The following is a 23,644-nucleotide window of genomic DNA, read 5'->3' as shown; positions in this document are numbered from 1 at the left end:
TGTCCATTGTGTGACAAGAGTTCCCTGCTGCTGCACCGTCAGCAAGCTGTATCAAGGCTGCTTGGCCTGTTTTAAATCACCCCGTGAAAATCACAGCAGCAGCCTCACTCAATCTCTCTCACTCCACACCCTGCAAAATCGAACAGAACAGAAGATAGCACAGAGAGCATCCACAGTATCTCCCATCTGTTGGCGTTGATCTAGCATATGTTACCTTAGTCTGCTTGTGTGGACTCCGGGGAAGAAAGTCCCAAAAGATGAGCTCATCTCCCAAAGTCACTTTGAGGCAATGAAGATGGTTCTGTAAGATTATACATTCAATCATTTTTGCCTGAGAGAAGTAATTATAAGGTTTTTATTGCCTCAGGATACACTTGGAATGAACAAATTATAAATGCACAATTGTATGACACATTGCACAATGACATGAATAATTAAGTGGCTTTAGTTTTGGTTTAAGGCACCGTGCTCTCGCTTTAATTGTTAGGAACAGCTGTGTGGTTGACTGTTGGAGAAGCTAGCACTGACATTCCAGGGCCATATAACATGTTTAAGCTCTTTGTTTGTCTGTGTTTGATGAAGTGTGTTCAGTTTGCTCTCAAAGAGTCAACAATCAAACATTCTCCAACAACAGGGGACATTGTGATGTTGGCACACTGATCAAGCAAATCCAAACAAAACACTTGACCAAACTTAACAGGTCAAAAACAGTCGACTTCAAAATGACCTCGAAGTAAGAGTGAAGAGAATATGTTCTGTAATTTATGGCTTTTCTTTGTTTGTTCAGCCATGACCGTTAACAGTAACGTTAACCGTTTACTCCCAATGCTAGCAAAGAGCAGGACAAACAAAACTGTTATGTCGCATGCGAACCACCTGCTCTCTCTGGCCGACCAACCACTGCTGGGTGAGCGCGTCACTAACTGTGCGCCGCTTGTGATATTTTCCGGGAAAGTCGCCACCGACACCCAGTGTACATCTTTGGTATTACAGCAAATGCAAGGGCCTTCATCACTGGGCCATAGGCTCAGTCATCATTGTGTTACCTCATTTGACGATATATAGTGACTTAACAGATATTTATTTACATGAAAATCTTCAAGATTATTACTTTAAGTTAAGATAAAAGGTCAGAGATAGGATAGGAATTGCTTCTTGATTTTTCCTTGAAACTTAGAACATGCACACAGGACCTTTTTTTGTAATGAGGCCCCTGGGCTTTATAGCTATCCTAGCAGTTTGGCTCTATGGATAGTCTGCCAGTCCAGTACAACTGCCCAGACTGAAATATCTCGACATCAGACAGACGGATTGCCAAGAACCCTTTTACAAACATTCATGGTCTCTTCGAAGGACGGGAATTCTCACGACTTTAGTGACCCTTTGACTTTTCCTCTTGAACCAAAAGGAGGCCAACATGTTCACATATCTGGTAAAATAGCTCGATATCTGCCCAATGGATTGTCACAAACACAATGTATGCCATTGTCTTTGGTGATCTCTTGACTTTTCCCTCTTTGCTATCTGCAGCTTGACATTTTTGGTTAAAAGTGAAATGTCTCATGAATGGTTTGTCATGACATTTCCCTCAAAACATTCATGCCCCCCTCAAGCTGAATTATAATAACTTTTGTGATCCCTTGACTTCTTCTGTCATGTCGCGATGAGGTCAAAATTCTAAATTGTCCAGTCAGTTGCTTTATTTTAGGACCACATACCTGCAAAACTAACGGCATTCCCATCAACCTCAGCTGTACTTTGTGTTTGGTGCGCATCAAATGTTAGCATACTAAACTAAGATGGTGACAGGGCAAACATACTTGCCAAATGTCATCACAGAGATGCTGGTTGTAGATTAATGCCTCATCACTGATGTCTGCTAAAGGAAAGACGTGGTTGGTTATTGTCATCTGGAATGTGTTTGAATGTCTGCTGATCAACAGCTGTTGAAACCTGTGGCTGATTTATGAGTTTTATCCGACTGTCATAATAACACAAGCTGATCCAGGGCTGTACTTTTCACACTGTTTGAATTGCAAAAAAAAAAAAAAACAATGTTCCCTGCAAATATAAATATTGTATTCCTCCCCAGCATCAATGAAACCTGGCTCAGAGATTCAATTCAATTCCTGTAGCATGTCACTGCATAATGTTCCCCACAGCTGCTGCCACATACATAACTGCAACAGAAAACACACTGGTGTTCAGCTTCCAGACAAGTTTTACCAAAGTGAAGATACAAGTTTATATGTATGTGAAATATGAAAAATACATTATGTTTTGTGTGTCCCACAGTACTGGAATGATTATTACCTCCAGTGGAATCAATCAGAATATCCAGGTGTGACCAATGTGAGATTTCCTGACAGTCTCATTTGGAAGCCAGACATTCTGCTGTATAACAGGTAGGTATTGTAAGGACAGATCTGCTGGGTGCTGCAGTGTAATTGGATATGCATGGTGTCAGACTCAGCATGCATGCGTTGTCCTCCACACAATGTGACGAGGGGGATCTAGGAGGGATGATTAAAATGTGGGTTTTTGGCTTCTAAAAAAACAAGATTGTTACCAAGTCACTGAATGTAATAGACTGCACACCACAGGTCTGATCTGACATATCTGAAACATGAAGGAATTATTTGGTTTGGCTCTGTGATCTTACATATCTTACAGACATATATAATTCTAACACAAGAAATATGTATATTTCTATACACATTTCTACATTGTAAAAAAAAAAACATCGGGCCTCATGCAAGAACCACACCACTTAAAACAAATTCATTCTTAAGTGGCATGTGCAAATGATATGGACGATATGGATTCAGACTTTTAGCTTTGGTATGAATAAAATTTACAAGTGGTCCATACCTCTCGAACAGGTCGTGTAACTGTAAAAACTTCTGTGGCTTAATAATTAAATACCTTATAAATGAGTTTGGATTTTAAATAAATAAATACAGTTTATACTTTAATATTTAAATATATACTGAATTCAACTAAAATTAAAAAATGGAAAAATTAAATTAAACTTTTTCCATGATTCCTTCCCATTTTCAAGGAGCTTTTCCTTTTATTTTATGTTTTTCTAGTCCTCTAACTCCACTACTGATAACGCCAAACTGGTTATGTTTTTATCTAATTTCTGACGGCAAGACTTCACGCTCTGTGGTGTTCTCTGAGTTCAGCTTTTTGCTCTTGGGCAGCATTTTTGGGAATTAAACTTGCCAGCAAATGGAGCAGAACAGATAGCCTTACATAGCAATTTTATAAAAATAATTACTTTGTTTATATAGCACCCTTTAAAATTGAATTTACAATATGACACACACAACAAAAGCAGGATACTCAGAAGGCAAAATCACAGAAAGTCAGACAGACAAGACAGATTAAGGTAACGTTAAAGAAAGACTGAAGATTTTAATATAAATAACTACAAATAAAAAGAATAAAAAGACGGTCACAAAAGCTGGATTAAGGAGTTAGCATCGACCTGGTTCGCTCGCCAAAAAGCCTTTATCATTTTTCAGTCGGATTTTAGATTATTTTAGAAAATAAGCTCAGCAGCGAACACAAGTTTATGATATTTACACATCTTATTCAGCAGGATAATCTTTACAAATTAACACCAATACATATTTATGATCTTTAAAAAGTGCTTATGACACATAAGCACTTTTTTGATTTAAATTTGAAGTATTTACTGGCATTTTTAATGTTGGAGAACAAAAAAGTGAAAATCTCTTAAACGTGTGTTAACCACAGACCTTTTTTTAAGCGACTAACCGAAATCTCATTAAAAAAAATCTCATTGACTTTGAGAAGAGGGAGCCGGAGGTGCAAAACTTGTTACTTAATCCTCCAGCACTCTATATAAAAAGGGGTGTTGATTGGACTGAATGTTCAGATCTCATGAACCTGCAGCTACAAATGAGAAAGTGGCATTCATCAAGTTAAAACAAGTGACATATGACAAGTTTGTGCTAAGAGGGGTTTGCTGAATCTGACTTGGAAAACCTAAATGTACAAAGTAAGTAAGGCTCAGATATATATATTATATATATTATAAAACTGAAATGTTCTTGCATGAGGCTCATTGCATTAACTTTTAACTTTTGGAAAAGATGTGCCTTTACAGTATGTTGTTGGGTTACTTGCTACTAAAGTTGCTACTAACATCCAGTTCTTCCTTGAAAACACACATCATGAGCCTGATTTAAATTTTAAAGCCAGTGTTTTTAAGTCTCAAATCAGTGAAATATGACAAAACAGTATTTTGGCACGGTGCACTATTTTTAAGTGACAGCATAAATTATCCCACGAAGGCATACACAAACAGTCGACAACTGTTATATTTGCTTCAAAACAACAGCTTTATTTCCTGCCGGTGTGGAAAACAGTCTTTAGTTCACCACAACATGAAAGCCACCAGAATGAAATAAATAAATTCAGGTGGCTTCATGTCAGAATGTGCTGGAATATTCAGCTGTTGTTTCTTCAGGTCTGCAAAGCATCAGACCCCATGTTGTCACAGGATATCCTGCAGAGAGAAGGGAATGAAAGGTCGATGAACCTCAATTTTCCACTAAACAAAAATGTCTTTCGGAACAAAAACTTGGATTTCACTTTCAGAGCTAAGCCTTTATGTTGGGTAAAAGAGGTAAAAGATCAATATGCACAAAGTGAATGCATTTCTTTGTTAAAAAGAAAGGTTTAATTTCTGTAAATGAAACAATGCAGCACTGATACGGCTCGTCCTGTTAGGTAAGCTGCTCTTCAGGCAGTAACATTACACTTCAAGGTTAGTGATGCTCTGCAGTGTAAATATATGCAGCGGAGTATAGGGCTTCTCTTTGGAGCAATAAATCATTTAGACAAATGAATAAACTTGTATTAAAAAGATGGGAGAAAGAGCATTTTATTATATGTCCCTAATGGAAAATGCTTTAGAGATCACCATTAATCAATCTTTAAAAGAAAGATCTGAACAAATCACATTAGAGGCACTCTGCCCCCCCAACAACTAATGAGGGAAAAAGCATTGCTCTTCATTTGTCATTGTCCCTCTGAGTAAGCCCTGATATGAGACTCTTTGAATTAGACGCTGCTGCAAGTTACGCTTTTTTTCTCTGTTTGAAGCAACTCTTTCAACTTCGGTTCAACCGTGCTTCAACCTCTGGGGAGTTCATTTAGAGGCAGTGAATTGTGGGTAACAGGGGAGAATGAGGGTAACCACTGAATAACCGTCTCCAGGGAAATGTTGCATCAGTTACGCCTTCTCATGTGCTGCGTACCTGCTGCAATAATGACTTGGAGTAATACTTGTATTTTTCCACAACATCTGTCTGTGCGTTATCTAAATTTGTGTGGCATCCTTTTGCTGTGCTTTGGCTGCAGATAACTCGCCACTAAAATACTAACACAGCTCCATGTTGTCCGCAGTGCTGATGAAAGATTTGATGCAACTTTCCACACCAACATTTTGATCAACTCGTCAGGCTACTGTTCCTACTTACCTCCAGGTAAGAGTCCCAGTACTACCGCTAATGCAGCTCCATGTTGTCCGCAGTGCTAATGAAAGATTTCCTACTGCTTTCGGCACCAACATTTTGGTCAACTCGTCAGGCTACTGTTCCTATGTACCTCCAGGTAAGAGTCTCAGTTAGCCTTCACACTTAACAGCCCAGTCGCCAGGATAACATATTGGGAGTTAACGTTTTTGCAAACCACTGATATGTTCACAATTTTACATGTCATAGGCTCAGACCATATTTGCATTTCTATAAAACCATATTATGTTCACATTACATGTTTATGACCCAACTGTCATATTAGGAGGTAGAGTGGATGGTGGTGGAGTTAGAGGTGAGAAGGCTGCCAGGCCAGCGATGCAGTTTGAATCAGTGTTTTAACATTTGTAAGTGTGACACCTCTCGATATTTTTAAGGAGACATCAGAGCAATTCCCAGCTGGTTTGTAGTGACCCAAACAGGTATTTTTAAGCCAAAACATGGTCTTTCCCTCACCCTAACCAAATGTTTTTTTGTGTTGTCACAAGACAATTTTGGTCTTGTGACAACACAATCATCACACCAAAACAGATGTTAACTCATGGGAAATGTCAATTGCTGGATTATTTCTCCTTTCCTCTGCTTTTTTGTTTTTTGTTTGTTTGTTTTTGTTTTAAACACACAAATTACTTCCAAATAGTCAAAGATGTTTCTTGTTTTGGGTAACACCTGATTTACAAAGCTACATTTATATAAGCAGCATAAAAAGACTGTCTTTCAAATGAAATCATAACCAATTAACACATAGCTAAATGTTTTTTATTACACAGAAAAAGAGAATAAGAAAAAGACCAAATACAGACTGTTGTACTCCCCAAGACCTGTAAACACACTCTACTTCCCCCTGGAGCCCAATGATTATAATAAACTAACCGAGCTCAATAACTGTCTTCAGGACATCAAATCCTGGATGGCTGCAAACTTTGTCCAGCTCCATGAAAATAAAACTGAAGTTATTTTATTTGGACCTCAACACCTGACAAACATTATCTCTCCTCATCTTGAGTTGAGATTTGACAAGCAAATTAATCAAGTAGTAAAATTAAGCTTCATGCAACTCTACATCATCTCCAAACTCAGATTGATTCTCTGTACCTCTGACCTGGAGAAAGTATAGAAAGTATATCCAGTATGATTACTGCATTGTCACTCTTATTTCCTTTTCCTCTCTTGTATTTGTCACTTTTTTGATATTTTGTTTTCCTATGTGTGCTTTAAAGCACGTTGGATCAACTGTGTTGTGTCAAGTGCTATATACAGTAAATAAAGTTGAGTTAATGTTGGAGTATGGGACTTCTCAGCCGCTCTTCCTCTTGGTTTTTTCCCATTACAACAGCAATCTTGGTCACACTAAAATATAATCTGTGAGGAAGCCCAGTATTCAGTTCACCTTTTGCATTGAATCAACTGTGTATTTAGGAATTTACATAGGCCTCTCCTATGTAAATCTACTCAGACAGAGATGTGATTTGGGCCGCCCAGATGTCGGGGAGTGACAAATGAACACTCTTTGGGTGTTGGTTTGTATTTAACCCCTGCCAGAAACTCATTCTGGTCAGAAGAAATTCTGTAGCCTTGTTGTGGTCTTCTTCTTCTTCTTCTTCTTCTTCTTCTTCTTCTTCTTCTTCTTCTTCTTCTTCTTCTTCTGGTGCATTGAATAAAACTCATCTGAACAAGCCACTGAATCGAACGTGAAGGAATTTTTTGAAGCCCAGTTTTCAATTCACCTTGTGCTTTAAAACAATACAGTCTATACAAATCTAGATAAAGGAATGTGCATAGGCTCTCCTTACACAAATCTACTCAGATGAGCTGGGTCTCCCAGACCCCGTTCCCCTTCGGGCTGACGAAGAATACACTCCTTGAGTCCTGGTATTTACTTGTACATAATCGTTGCCAGAAACTCACTCTGGTCAAGAATTCTACAGCTTTGTTGTGAACTTTTGTCTCCACTGTGCAATGAAGAAAACTCATGTGAACCAGTCACAAAATTGGACCTGATAAAGTTTAGTTCTAATGTTCCGGTCTAAATGACGAAATAAGTGTGTCTTGATTTCCATGTGAACATGATGTTTTAAGGATGTATAATTTTATATATGATGTGGCAGTATGACACTGAAATGTGTAAGCAACCTGTCAGGTTTATGTAAAAATGGAGCCAAATGCAAGACACACACAGAGGTGGGCAGGTATAGGAACAAAAAGCAAGCTTTAAAGCTGGTAACCAAAGTCTAAAATCCAAAAAGGCAAACAACAAAAAGGCAACCAAGAAAACTTAAGAGTTATACAAAAATGGAGAACAAACCATAAAACCATGTGGAACAAGTCAGGAACACGCTGAACACACACGGACCAGGGTGCAGACGCAGGATGAAAGCAGGACTGATGATCAAAAAACTATTACACACACGTGATCAACTAATAAGACACAGGTGTATGCAAGAAAGGCCGGGAAAACAGACAAAGACAGGAAGTGGAAATTACAAAACTAAAAACCCAAATCATGACACAACCCCCAAAACTATTCTGGCCTATTAGGGACAGTTAATAGCTGGATGTAAACATCTCCACTGCCACCACTTCTTCTTATTCTAATGAAGACACGCTTTATGACAAAACATTAGTTGCTGCAGATTATTAACGGCTTTAACCATAACTGTGTGCTCCACATCCTGCCTCATCCAACCAGTTTTAAGCTTCGAGGTGACTTTCTGTACAGCAGTGGGCCATATCCAACAACAATATTTGATCCTCCAGCACAAACCCCCTCATTATCTTTTCCCTGTTATAGTTTGCATCAAAATATTTGCCTAATGTATCAGAGGACAATAACTTTACTGTGGTATCAGCATTGTATCATGGTTTAATGAAAGTGTGAGTCATACTCATCATTTTAATATATTGACTTAATTTGCCCCAAAAAAAGGTTTTCGGCTCCTGCCATTTCCTCAAAATATGCAGGCGGATTTTTTATTTAATAAGATTATATTCAGAGAGCTCCCACCATTATGCTGTATAAATATGATAAACTGTGTAAACATTATGCTGTATTTTCTTTTGGGGATTTTCACTTAGCAGGACAACAACAGCTGCTGCAGAGTTTCATGGAAAGGAGCTTTGAATTCTTTCCCGAAAGCTATTTGCACAATCCTGAGAGGTTTGTTTTTTGTTGTTGCTGTTTTTAGCTTGTATTAAATTGTGTGTGCTTCTTCTTTCAGCCTTGGTTTTTTTGTTTGTTTGTTTTTTAAATTTAATGTTTTGGCAGAAATCCACCCAAAATGCTGATTGATTATGCCAAAAGGTTTCTCTTATAACTTCAGGGTTTTTTGCTGAAGAAATACTGTAGTTTGGTGTTTCGGGAAATATACTCATTCACTTTCTTGTTGAGAGTTAGATAAGAGGATTGGCCACTTTCAGGTTGGTAAACTAGATATAAAGCTACAGCTAGCAGTTGTTCATTAGCTTTCCTCAGCTTAGCATAAAAACTGGAAACAGGTGAAACAGCTAGACCGGCTCTGTCCACAGCCCAGTTGCCCAAATAAAATGTCAGCATTCTGCTTTTCTGCAAACAAAACACATGTTTAATTCAACACATACTCATGCTTAAACACTGAATAGGTCGATCGCCAGTGACTCCCAACACAACATATATCACCGTTCACCAAACAACATGACCGCTGCAGCGTACCAGCTCAGGATTACTGGACCTTCATCATATGTTCACAGTTTGGTTATGTTTAGGCACTAAAACTATCTAGTAAGGTGAAGGAAAACATCATGGTTTGGGTTAAAATAAGTCCAATTTCAAACACACATATGTGTCTTCACACTTAACAGCAGTCTCCTGGTTGAAGGTCTTGTGTTTGTGTTACCCAGCCATCCTCCCCGTCCTCTTCCCAATGCGTACCTTGTCGCTCTTTATACTCTTGACCTGACTTCCTCCTTTGCTGCTGTTACAATTACTGTGGTCACTAGAGGTTGCAGCCTAACAAGAAATATAAATATGGGTTGCTGCTTTCACAATGTAAGAGCAAGAATGAAAGCTGGTATCAAGGAGGCAAAGACGAGACATCTGCAGCACTAAAGATTTTTGGCAGGTGATTCAAAATATCACACTTTTTCAACAGTCTTGCAGAGGCTCTACTTCTTATGGAAACTTAAGACATCTAAATTCTGCAGCCAAATGCTCTTCAACTTTTACAGAGGAGCAATAGTTGCTTTATATTCAACCGACATGCTGTATTTAAGAGTGGTTTTCATCTTCTTATCTAACTCTTGGAAAGAAAGCCAGTTCAGTGGTCTTATCCCAGTAATTTAATTTCGATACATGGATCCATCACTATCACTCTGTTAATGATTCCTTGAGCAGTGATGCACTTTTCCTGATCAAACTCCAGCTGACCCACTACTGCCACACTGTGCGGTCTTAAAAGATCTACGACACTTTCTGTAAAAACCATTTGTATACAAACACATGCATGAAGCAGAAGGCCCTCCTGCTCTCCCTGGCCGGCTCTTCTTCCCCCTTTATCTCCCGGACGACGCTGGCCTGCCTCGCCTCGGCATCTTGATCAATACCAGCGTAAATAGCTCCATCATTGAATTTCTTCTGGATTGATTGGCTCTGTCACACGCAAATTGCCTCTCAACTTTGGTCCAAATCAACCCCCACTGAACGCCACATTGGCACAAAATAGTAATTCGTCGCTTGAGCTCAACACCAAATGCGATAAATAGCGAGTGTATTCAGATTTGACCGTCCCAAATCATTTCATCTTCCTGATGACTTGTCTTTGTCACTGCAGTTCATTGCAGTCGATCTATTCATCAGCTCCACATCTCCATTCATTCCCCGCTGAGGTTTATCATCTTCATGGCACCGAGAGAGAGGACAGACCTTGTTTACTGCCGACGTCTCATATCTTTCTTAAAAATGGATGGGAATTAGTTTGGTGCCTGCCTCTCCTGAAGAATCACCGGCCACTTTCATCTCATTGTCATATAGGATTTTGTACTCTTGTTAGGATGGATGGCACTTTGACTCCCTATCTTGCAGAGTAAAACCTCTCTTGCTGCCTCTCCAGCTGTCATTTCTCTTTTTTATTCTCCATGTGCATCCTTTATTCCAGAGTAATTGAATGAGCTCTCCATCAGTGCTCGAAATATCACTCCATCTGTTTCTGTCGCTCTCTCTTCCTCCTACAGGTGAAGCACAGTAAATATCAAAGGACGTGTTTCTGTGATCTGTCTCAGTCTATTCATGTTTCTCACCACAACAGGGATCTTCAAGAGCACCTGTCACATCGATGTGCGCTGGTTCCCCTTTGATGTCCAGAAATGTGAGCTGAAGTTTGGCTCCTGGACATACGGGGGCTGGTCTCTGGACCTGAAGATGTTGGAGGCGGATATCACTGGCTACATCGCCAACGGAGAGTGGGACCTCGTCGGTAAGAGGGAGCTGTGGAGAGCAGAGGATTTTAGAAGTATTAGTGCCATGTGTGAACGTGTGAAATGAGGGTTCAGTGGATTGTGTTTGGTTTTGTCTGCCAGAGGTTCCAGGTCGGACGAACGAGCGTTTCTACGACTGCTGTCCGGAGCCGTACCCTGACGTCACCTTCACCGTGGTGATGCGGAGACGAACCCTCTACTACGGCCTCAACCTGCTCATCCCGTGTGTCCTGATCTCCACTCTGGCTCTGCTCGTCTTCCTGCTGCCTGCTGACTCTGGAGAGAAGATCTCACTGGGTTAGGACTTACATTCTTTTCCTGGAGACCATAACCATAATGACTACTTGTCTAAACCTAAGCTTAACTGCTGAACGAGAAATCAGTGTCACTTGGTTAGGTTTAGAAATAAACATCATGATATCGGTTCTAATCACTACGCTACTTCTGTATCTTACGATTGTTGGGCAGTAACGCATTACTCAGTAATATTATTACTTACAGTAACGCGTAGTGTAAGGGATTACAATTTCAAAATCAGTGATAATATTACAGTTACTATATAAAGTAACACAGTGTTACTGCGTTGCTCGAATGCAATTCGTTTTTTGTCTTAGGTAGGCTTTCTTACGACGACATAAACGCGCGGAATGTCACGTCGGCTACGAGCCAAAAAGCTGAAGGTTGTCTCAGTCAAAGAACACTGTGGTCTGTTGCAGACTCTGTGTGAGCAGTAAATGCTTTCAAGCATGAAAAAAACATGTAAATTATTGAAGCATCTGATACAGCAGCACAAAAATGTCAAACTTGTCGAAAAAAAAACACTGGTGCTGACAATAAGAAGTCTACTGCCAGTGAAGCAGCGTGAACTCCGGCTAAAGAACAGGAACTGGATTTCAGAGTAGGACACGTTGTGGAGAGACTTTAAGTGGACAAGATCTTACAAAGCTCTTACAAAAGCTTGTGTAAAAGTAATTTGGTAATATAATGAGTAACTTAACTAATTACTTTTGATACCAAGTAATAAGTAAAGTAATATTGCTACTTTTTAATGGAATAATAAGAGTAAATTTTTCCACTTCCTGAGTAACTTGCCCAACACGGTTGCCGAACTCTAACCTTAACTGCTGACCCACATATCAGTGACAGACCCGCACACACACCTACACACATACATAAAAACATACTGTTCATCCCTTGTCTGGCCCTGCTTCATGGAAAAAGTATAAATTAAAACCATCACAGGACAGTAGGAGAGCCACTTAGTAAATACAGTCTTACTGAAGTCAGTCGGGAGAACAGCGAAAACATCTTTTGCATGGAGAAAGCCTTCAATGCCTTTCTTTGCCCTTCTTTCAATGAAATACACTCGCCAGATCTGATATAACTGCTGTAGCAGGTACGCCAACCTCTTGAGGAGCCGCCATTGTTGTTTTCAAACAAGCAGTTGCTCCTCACACTGGTTGTCACACCTAAACCACGTCTAACATTTAGCTTGAAGCCTGACAAGATATATTTGCAAGATCGAGTGATCACACGATGATCAAGGTAGGCAATACTGAACATTTCTTTAATTGCAGTACACAATTTTCAGTTGAATTGTCCAGAAAAACAGCAAGGCTTCGACACTGCGATACAATCCAGTGCAACTGTCATATAGTGCAACAATTTGATGATGGATGTAGAGAGCGCTTTTCAAAATCTCCCACAGGTGTTGAGACCTGCAAAGGTCAGAGCACATGACATTATCTTCACACTCATGAAACTATTCAGTGAGCCCTTCCGTCCTGTGAATGCAGCCATCACCCAGAATAACTTTTGTTTGATTTGCAGCAACTCTTCTATCTAAGGTCACAAGTGGATCCAAACCATTACAGGAAAAGGCTTCTCAACTGTATGAAAGCATCTGCATTTGTTCTATTTCTCCCTTTTTTATTCAGGTTTTTGCTTTAATTTGATTTTCATCTGTATATTTATATAAAAAAGGTCGAAAACTACTGCTAAATTTTAAAGAATTTAAGACCACATACTTCCACCAAGGCTCCACTAAATTCGTTTTTTTTTTTTATTCTCAGTAGGAGCTGGATTGGATCAATGCATCAATGTACGCAGAGTGATAAACATCACTCCATCCATGTGCCGGATGAATTTGAATTACATTTTTTCACTTAAATGCATGCACCAGTTCTTGAGAAAATTGAAAACAGGTTCCGAAACATCATCTCTTCCCGTGATCCGAACATGTTATCACTTAAATTTCATTTAAACTGTGTCAGCAGGCTTCTGAGATATCGAGTGTAGTAATAAACTGTGACCTGATAACATGACATCTATGCTCGAGGTAATAATGCAGACCAACACTACTGCTCCACAAAGTACAGCCTGGATGAAATGATCCTTATAGTTAAGTTAACATACAAGAAGCTAAAAATCTACTCTCAACAAAAGCTGAACTTTCATAAGTAGGTCATATTTGTTGCAGGGCTTTTGTTCTGTTAGATGTTGTATTTTAGTAACTTTTCCAATATTAATTATTCAAGAAAAAAGAAGTTGTACTGCTGCTTCAAACGATAATTTCGTTACAATAACTATGATGAAATATGTTTGTCACAGACCTTTTTTCCAGCAACTAAGACAAAATGATGGTGAGATAGCAACCAACGTCCTCAAACACCAGCTGTGACTATACCAACATGTAATGATGTTGATGAGAAAAGACAAGACTGACATGTAGTTTAGATGATACAAACTTAACCAAAAATCCCCCTTTATTGTCATTGACAAAAATAAGTGCAGACAGAAATATTACACTATAGACTGTGTTTTATCAGTGGAGTGGTTTTACATGACATGAACATGCTGTGTTTATTTGTCCTTCACATTACCATCGAAATTCATTTGATTTGATTTGATTTGATTTGATTTGACTTGATTTGATTTGATTTGGCATCAAAATCCATCTGAATGAATTCTTTCAATTAATGCCATTAGACTTACACCCTCTGAAACTGCATTTTCATCATTCAACCTGTTTTTCACAGTGGTGAGTTACATTACAGAAATATTACTCAATCAAAAGTAAACATACTGGTATTAAAATGATACTTGAGTAAAAAATGCAAAGTATTCTTCTCGAACATTACTCTGCATTATCAATAGCAGCATTCAATCAGAGAAGTTTCCGTTTCTCCAAATCTTCGGTCTAAATGACTTCGGACTCCTCCTCTGTTCTGCTCAGTGATCATGGTCACCTCTCCAAACCTGCGCCTGCTGCACAGTTTTGTGTTTTTTTGTCCGTATGTCAGCGTTTTCATTGGCCCGTTTGTGATAGGATAACCTTATCGGCTACTAAAATACAGATGAAAGGTTTAGATAGTGATTCAAATTGCCCTCAGGGGTTAATTAAGATTTTAAAAGTAACTCAGTAGATTACATGATTAACACATACAAAGTATGAGGTCAATTGAATAGATAAAGACTAACAAGGACATTTGACACAACACTAAGACTTAATTAAAAACAAATAGCTGACAGAATTAAAGGTGCACTATGTAGTTTTGACCGATTTTTTTTTGTCTAAACAAACTAAATAAACAAACTCTCTTTGTCAAACAAAATAAACAAACTGACCTTAAAGGACAACACAATTTCATACTATTTTACTTTGTTTATATTTGGCGGACCCTGCCACCTTTCTAGCTTCAAACAGTGTTCTGGGACCTTATTTTCCTCTGAGAACAGCTTGTTTATTCAGTTATGGAAAAAAAAATGTTTCTGAGTTACTATAATTACCTCATTAATATTGTAAATATTACAATTCCGAGTTTTAATTTCTTCTCCAAAACTACATAGTGACCCTTTAACACCAATTACTTCAACTATAACTAGAACCAAACACTGGCCACTCGATGTCAGTAGTAGATCGAGGCACAAATAGTTCCCTCACAACAGCTGAAGGTTAACAGGAAAAGACGGGTAAGTTATTGGAGAGCAGACAATAAAACATTCAGTCTGCATACTTTCTGAAGTCTCCTTGGATGTAGTTCATAGAAAAATACATCACTGGAAGATGCTGTACAGTCAGTACAGAAATACCTCCTTCCATATATGACCACTGTGATTGACTTAGAACACTATTTTGTGTCCATCCATTCAGATTTGTTTGTACAGTATTTTCTTATCCTGTCAGCTCATCTTACATTCTTCCTGAAGCTGCATTAAATTTAAATGATTGCGAGCCAAAGTACAGGTGCATTTCGTTCCGCTGGCCCACTTCTGTGCCCCTTGGCTGCTGCTAGGGAGAGTATTTCAAATTTGTAGTCCACATGAATCTGAAACACCCCTCTATACATACTTTACTAGTCCTACAAGAGGATTTCAATGTCAAATTGAGTTTGGCTGGCTGCCTTTTCTTATACATAGCTCACTATATAGCCTAACATCCAGGTGTATTTGATATATTCATCCAGCCTTGCTCTAAACTCATAGGAGCTGCTGAGATCCTGATAAAGCTCATGTACATAAGACTTCATATATTGCTCCATATCAAGTGTTGATGAGGTGACAGAGTTTCCTGAAATCCATTAGTTTCTTACTCTTCTTTCTCAAATGTTAATGTTACCATTACTGCAAAAATGACATCCTGAATGCTGCTACACTGCAAAAACCCCAAATCTTATGAAGTATATTTGCCTAGTTTTTAGTCAAAATATCTTATTACACTTAATATGAGATACAATCACAGAGAAAGTAGCAGTCAGTGAGTTATAGTGAGATCTGTTTTTAGACAATTTTCACTTGTTCTATGGGCAGATTTTCTTTTAAACTTATTACAAGCAAGAAATGCCTTGTTTTCATTATTTTTGAAGCTTATTTTTGAAGCTGCATTTATTTCCAGTGTATATTTTGTGATTTCATATTAAAGGTGAAATATGCGACATTCACTGCCACTTGGTATCACAGTACAGCACCAGCATCTCAGACCAAAACACATTATTCCCTCAACTAAAACTTTTTAGTGGTCTATTTAGTCAGCCGCCATTTTTCTTGCTTTGAAGCGAAGGCTCATGTATCTCAGATCACACTGTAAAATGATGCTGTGCTGCTCAAATATGAACCAATACTCTGGTACTTATCAACTATGAATCAAGATTCTGTTACCACATAGCCTTTTTCTCGCTTAAAATGTTTCAGACCTATATTTAAATGTACTGTTTAGCTGTAATATGAGGACATTTCTCACCAGACAGCTCGCCAATCTCATAGTGCCTTCATGTGGTGTTGAAATAATCGGATAAACATACTTCTGACTCGGAAGATTCACATGAACAGCCCCACAAGTCAGAGCAACAACTCGGAAAGTCAGAGAAAATGTTGCTGAGTTGACATCATATGACACTAAATCATGGCGGAGGAAAGTAAACATTGGGTTGATGGTAACATAGATATTTGTGAAGTAGATTTCATGATTACATGATCCGTTTCCTTTGCTCTTCCCTGTCACTCAAATACCAGAAGCATCTGTCAATGTGTTGTTTAAACACTCCGAGCGCTAAAATGCATCGTCCACGTTGCTCCCACATTCTGACTTGACACACGTGAACACACTGAAGTCAGAAGAACGACTTCCAAGTCAGGAAGTGGGACTATCCGAGGAGCACATGAATGCAGCATGAGAGCAAACTTTGAGCCGAGGCACTGCTGATGAAATATGAATCAAGCTTCTGTTAATACATAGCCTATTTCAAAATTCAAATGTTCCCAGATACAACAAGTGTTTAGCTGTATTATTGTTTGTGACCTGGCTGCCATTTTAAACAGACAAGCAGGAGGACAGAGAGGGACTCACATTCACTAACATGAACGCAGCTGTCCAGTCTACCAAAACAAAGAACAGAGACGCTCAGATCACAACCCCACAGAGACTCCACTATATCTTTACATGGCAAAGTGCTGTTTGCAGCCTTATTGATGCTCAAAACCTCATATATTACTCCAATCTTACTCTGATGACTGTGCACTGTTGAAAAAAAAAAAAAACACTTTTTAAAGAATACAACTAAAAATGAACGAGTTTATAATCAAATTAAATGTTCTTCATCCCGAGTGGTTTCAACACAGAGTGAATCTTTTCTATTATTCTTCAATTTTTCATCATCTGTAAGAAATTAATATCATAGCTCGTGTTTCTCCTGGGTAATCAGCCTTTTCATGAAAAACAATGATTTTTTCATTAATCCACTTCCTCTGTGGCCTCGTGAAGTAATCTGATAATCAGCACTGAGTGACTGACTTAACTGTCAGTGGACCGAGAAAACTGTTTCATCTTATCTCCGTTGTCACACTCGAATGTCTGAGCTCATTTCATACATAAATTATACACACTTGTTTGAGACAGTATCTGAGGGTGGGTGGCGTTGCAGTTATGTGTGTGTGTTCTGTATCACTGTATGTGTGAGGGTGTAGGGGAAGTGGAGGCGTTGATTTATGCAGTTTGTGCCTTCCTGGAATCATTAGCGTTGCAGCTGGATTCCTTCATTAAAGACACCAGATGTGTGGGCTCGTGTGTGTGTGCGTGTACATGTGTGCATTCCCACTGATGTGTGAATAGCTCAGAGACAGAATAAGTAAATATGAGATGATTATGTGGGGTGTAATATGCTGCTACATATGTCTTTATGCTCCTTAAAAAATGTTTTTGAACAGGTTTCATATACTGACGTTCACAACGTACATCAGGCGTACGTCACGAGTTATGTTCCCTGTTTGCACTGTGTGTGAGTGTCTCTGTTAATGTATGTGTTCTGGCATATCTACTCTATATCAGTAGATCAACCCAGACATTATTAATTCAGAATGGTGAACCCTCACTGAGAAATGTCTTTTCACGGCAGCATTTATTCCCAGATTTAGTTTAAATGAAGCTGGACTGTCATGAGGATTATGATAAAAACACACAGACGGATCAACAGGAATATTAAAGTGTGTGAATCTTCACTCTCACGCTCTCTCTGCATTTTGCATTTATATTTTTATATCAGTGCTAGTAAAGGATTTTTATATTAGGAGATTCATCAGCAGAACTGTGTTCATGTTTCAGAGACGTCTGTTTAAAACAGCGGTTCATCCAAATCACAAAGCAAAAGCATATTTCCCCATGAGGTGTCTGGCTGTGCAAATAGTAAGGCTTTATTTGCCTACATCAGTGTAAAATGGAGCTGAATGGAGTTACGTTTATGTGAGCCCTGATATACACACATTTTCTGCAGTGATCCCTCTATTGTGGTTATCAAACATTTGTGACAAAGATATGTGATGATGGCAGGATGTTCAGGCAATTTAACAGTAATTTAACAGTAAACTTTAGGTACAAGGTAAATTTAATGTCATTTTTTAAAAAAGGGTTTAAAAAAACGAAGCAAAGTCTGAGTCCTTTTGAGTCCTGCTACTTCTGTTTTAGACAATGGAGCGTTGAGAATGAGTTCAGGAGTCTCACAGCCTGGGGAATGAAGCTGCTCTGTAGTCTGGTGGTATGGCAGCAGATACTTCTTTATCTTTTGCCAGACAGCAGCAGGGTGAACAGACAGGTCGGGGTGTTGTCTCTTAGAAGAGCAAGCACTTGGCGACAGTGGTGAGAAAAACATGCCTTTTAACAGGCAGAACCCTCAGAGCAGAACCGGACTCAACATAGGTTCTCAGTGATGGTAATTCCAATGAACCTATAACTGTTCACCTGCTCCACCTCAGCTCCACTGATATAGATGGTGGTGTATTTTTGCCTCCTCTTTTCTAAAATCAACAACCAGCTGCTTGGTTTTGCTCTCGTTGACTATTAGATTGTTCCTTGTGCACCACTCTTTTTTCTGCCAGTATGAACTCTCATATCGTTGTCTGTAATGCAACCAATGAATTATTGTCCAAAATTACATCAGTGCACTGAAACAACGAACTTCACTTGGAATTTAATAATTATAAATTATATTAAGCATCTTTGTTTTTGCATTATAATCTTTCATCTTTTCATATTGGTGCATATCGAGCAACTAGTTTCTCATAAGAAACTCAACATAAAGGCAGCTGTTAAGTGTTTTTCAGAGGTGACAAATGTGCATCAGCATGGCTGCAGTTAACTACGATGTGACTCTTAATCCTGCTGAGAACTTCAGTCTTTCAGAATGTCAGGAAGGCTTAGCGATGTCAGCTCATTAGTGAGAACTCACACTGTACTGTCTGCTCACAGGTATTATGAAGATACCTGTTTGTCGTGCTCTGCTTGTTCACTCTCTGGTGCTGCAGTGACGACTTTGACACATTATGAGCTTCAAAAGCTTTGCAATTCTGATTTTGGGGGGATTTTATTTCACTTCTGGCTGCAGTGCAAGAACACATTGTGAAAGAGCAGCATGAAATCTGAAACAAGGCAAAATTAGCATAAGAATATAAGCTGTCACGAACTGGAGGACTTCGACAGAAACAAAACAACACTTGAATGGAATAAAACAATGAGTGTTCATTTTTAAAATCCAGGAAAAGCCCTCGTCTTCTGCATATTATTACAGAGTATTTTTAAGGGTGGAAAATGTTTGTGACTGTCTCTTTTTGTCATGTAACATCCAATTAAAGTGGACTTGAAAGTGGCAGATTTCAGCATCAGAGAGCCATGTGGGCCTGTCATAACTGTGTTGACTACTTTTCTTTGCACTTAATAATATTTTTGTTGTGAGGAGCTAACTGAGATGTGGTCTCCTTCTTCCAGGCATCACAGTCCTGCTCTCCCTGACTGTCTTCATGCTGCTGGTTGCAGAGATTATGCCCGCCACATCCGACTCCGTGCCTTTAATAGGTAAGCCTGGCTGAAGTTAAAAGCAGTCGCTACGGGTGTCAGCTGCTATCAGTGGGGAGGACACGGGTGGAAATGTGTGTAGTCATTTTTCATCTGGGCTTCTCTTTTATCACAGTGAAACTAAGTTAAACGAGCCATCCAATATTTAGATTTTTAATGTAGAGATCAGAAACAGTGAAATGAAGAAGTAGCTTTTCTACATTTCTCTGAGACATAAATTGAGTCATAGACTGAGAGTTTTTTCTCATCCTGAACTCTGGTTGTTTTATCCTCTTTGTAATGTCGCCTATTTGACACAACTTTCTGTATCCATTCTTACCGTCCCCTGTATTTCTTCCTCACACAGCTCAGTACTTTGCCACTACCATGGTCATCGTTGGTCTCTCAGTAATTGCTACAGTTCTGGTCTTACAATATCACCACCATGACCCTGATGGAGGCAAGATGCCGAAGTGGGTGAGTGTCGTTTCATATTACACCATTTTCTGTCGCTGATGATCCACTGACACCAGTTTAGTTATTTGCCTCTTGCCAAAACTGTGGAGTACATTATGATAAACTGTGCACACTTGCTCAAGATTAATGCGTGTTTGCTTGTGTAAGGCTGTGTCTCCACCTGTATCTTTAACAGGCAGAGATGTGGTGAGAGGTTCACCACCAGACAGATGGTGTTGAAATGTGCTTAAGTTAATTAGCTACTTATGAAATTTTAAAAACATACACACATAAATTTACCACAAGGACTGAGAGTCTGGCCAGTGTGTTTCTATACATGTTTTTACGTCTTGCACACTGTAATTTCCTGATATAATAACATGAAAAACGTTAGCGTTTAATGTACCTTTTTTGCACAAGCAAGCAAAGACAAATTCTGCCTTAATGCATGCAAAAGGTAGACAAAAAAGTATTTTCTAATCTAATCTAGAACATGATATCACTTAATTATTACCTCTTTATTGTCACCATTACCATGATATTAAAGCCCTACCAACATCCTTGTGGTAACACAAAGAAATTGGATTTAAAGGATGAGGACTGGCTGTATGTTCTTTAAAGGATGTATCGTCGATTCATTTATTTTTTGATATAACGTTAATAAGAGCCTCACTCATTTGTTGCTTTTGTCTTTATTGTTTGATCCCAAAGACCCGTGTGATCCTGCTGAACTGGTGCGCCTGGTTCCTGCGGATGAAGCGCCCCGGTGAGGACCGAGTGCGTTCAGCCTGTCACAACAAGGCAACACGCAGCAGCCTGACCAGCGTTGAACTCAGTGCCAGCGCCTCAGCCTCCCAATCCAACAACGGCAACATGCTGTATGTCGGCGTCCGTGGCCTGGAGAGCTACTCCACAGCCGCCACCTCGCCTGACTCCGGCGTCCTCTGTGGACGGCTGGTGGGACGAGCAGGTGAGGAGGAGATGCTCCTCGCCACAGGTCACGGCGCCTCGGTGGCCACCGTGGAACCAGAGCTGGCCAAAATCCTGGACGAGGTGCGCTTTATTGCCAAACGCTTCCGTGACCAAGACGAAGACGAGTCCATGTGCAACGAGTGGAAATTTGCCGCGTCTGTTATCGACAGGCTTTGTCTCATGGCTTTCTCACTCTTCACCATCCTCTGCACCATCGGGATCCTCATGTCAGCACCCAACTTTGTCGAGGCCATTTCCAAAGACTTTTTCACTTAAGACCTTTGCCATGAAACAAGTGCTCCAAAAAAAAAATATAAGCCTATACCAATAATCATTCTTATCACAAAAATCATTTGATAACACGTGGGGTAAATTTGATACGGCCCACTAATATAGGACTTGTACGTCACCAAATATTTAACCATACTTAAAGGAAAGTCAGATTGAGGCAAAATCTGTGTAATGCATAAATAGTTTAACTTTATGCATTACATATATAATGGTGATGAAAATGCAAACCAATCACTAGAATAAATGTTTGACATGTACGTTACCGCAAACCACAGATATGTCGATACTTTATGTTTACATTTTCAGGTTTATGTTGTGGTTTGGTTAAAAAATACTCATACAATATCCATTTTTGTTAGCCACTAACGCAGCTGGAAAATGTCCCAACGTCTTGTTAAAAATATCCAGTGGTTTCACCAACATTGTGGTCTCTCATTTGGCAGCTGTCTCGCACAACTGTGACATCATCACCCTCCTGACACGAAAGAAGAAAATGTTGATATGATAGGTATGAAAAGTACAAATTTAACGTATCTGATGTTTGCAGAAATGTACACTGCCAACATTTTATTCTGGGGACCTGGCTTTGAAAATGACCAGCTCTTGCCTTTTTTTAAAAAATGACTTATGACTAATACCACAAAACATTGTAGTCATGGTTTGTTATGTGATGTTACCTCTGTATTGTTGTTCATTACACTGTATCTATTAGAGGATCTACACTAAATTGTAAAAACATAAAGCTTAATACCCACTGTATGTTGAAATGTATGTAATGCAATGTAATGTTATGATGTTGTAAATCACCTTTATATTAATACAAATTATTATTGATTATTGTCTGAAGCTTTAACCAAACACCTCAGTTTAACAATGTTGTCACTTAGTCTTACTTATTGTTTCTCACTTACTTTTATTAACATTTTGTGATAACTAAAGGATTACTATGAGGTCAAGTTTGGTTTTCAAGTCACTTAATTTCAATGTATGATGTTTTTGTTCTTGTCCAGTCAACAATTTCACAAATAAATGAATTTTTTTCTATGTAAAAATGGGACAGCATACTGAATGGTATCTTGCTGTGAGAATTGTGTTTTGTAAGTATACTTCTGCTCTCTCCACATTTTCCTTCTTGCAAATAATAACCCCGACCCTCTTCTTCATGTTTGTCAGCCAGCAGAAGCCAAAAAGTACTTTTGGTAGGTAAAACACAAATTATACACAAATACAAATCTTGTAGAATTTTGTGACGGACCATGAGTCGTCATCAGTTTGCCTACATCTAACTGCAACTTTTTTCCACTGAGTGAAAGAAAAACTGTATTGAAAGAGAAAGCTGCTCTTAAAAAATGCAACTGCAAACCGTTACAGAAAATACAGATTGAGGCAAGAATAAATGTGAGATATATAAATATACACAGTTATATCCAAAAATGTGAAAAAAGTAACATAAGAGATTAAAAAAAACAAAACTGAAAAACTGTTTGGGGTCTGTATAACTCATGACGAGAATCTTATGATGGACATAAGACCTCAAGGGAGAACATTTGCAGCTTTTATTCCTGCCGTGATTTCCAAATATTTTAATAACATTTTTAATAAGTGTGCTGTCAAATTCATTATGATACTGTACTGGCTCTGTACGTCAACTACAGAATATCATCTATACAACTCCTGACAGCAAGATTTTTATCAGCATAGTAACAGCACGGATGTGAACTTAGCCAACATGAATAAAACTGACTTGGTGGTAAACAATGGGACTGTAAAGTTTCCAATGGTGGAATGTAACAAACTACATTTACTTGAGTACTGTCCACATTTCTGGCATTTGTCTATGAGTCTTTTAACACCACTTCAAATTTAGATGTAAACATTGTACTTTTCACAACAATCATCTTTTTTTTTGCACATAAACATATGAAAAACTTTTAAAATATTGTGTTTTGTTATAAATTACACTACCAAACAGTATATAAAAATAGAGCTGAAATGATTAGTTGATTAATCTGTTATTCTACTGACGGAAAATGTATTGGCAACTATTCAGATAATGTTTTTTCAGGATAAAACATCTCATGGCTCCATA

General features: G+C 38.7%; 1 protein-coding gene across 1 annotated transcript in view; it reads left to right on the top strand.

The window, feature by feature from the left end:
- chrna7a (cholinergic receptor, nicotinic, alpha 7a (neuronal)) overlaps positions 1-21,707 on the top strand; it is a 30,762-nt gene extending 9,055 nt beyond the window's left edge. Inside the window, exons 4-10 of the mRNA XM_073464757.1 lie at positions 2,296-2,405; positions 5,443-5,522; positions 10,850-11,017; positions 11,121-11,315; positions 19,771-19,857; positions 20,204-20,313; positions 21,004-21,707. Coding sequence (XP_073320858.1) covers positions 2,296-2,405; positions 5,443-5,522; positions 10,850-11,017; positions 11,121-11,315; positions 19,771-19,857; positions 20,204-20,313; positions 21,004-21,540 — 1,287 coding nt within the window. The 3' untranslated portion in view covers positions 21,541-21,707. The remainder of the gene's footprint in view (positions 1-2,295; positions 2,406-5,442; positions 5,523-10,849; positions 11,018-11,120; positions 11,316-19,770; positions 19,858-20,203; positions 20,314-21,003) is intronic.
- Positions 21,708-23,644: the final 1,937 nt, after the last annotated feature.

Source organism: Pagrus major, chromosome 4 (genome assembly GCF_040436345.1).
Source record: "Pagrus major chromosome 4, Pma_NU_1.0".
Taxonomy (NCBI): domain Eukaryota; kingdom Metazoa; phylum Chordata; class Actinopteri; order Spariformes; family Sparidae; genus Pagrus; species Pagrus major.
Note: the sequence above shows the minus strand (reverse complement) of the source record. Positions and strands in the feature narration are given on the sequence as shown.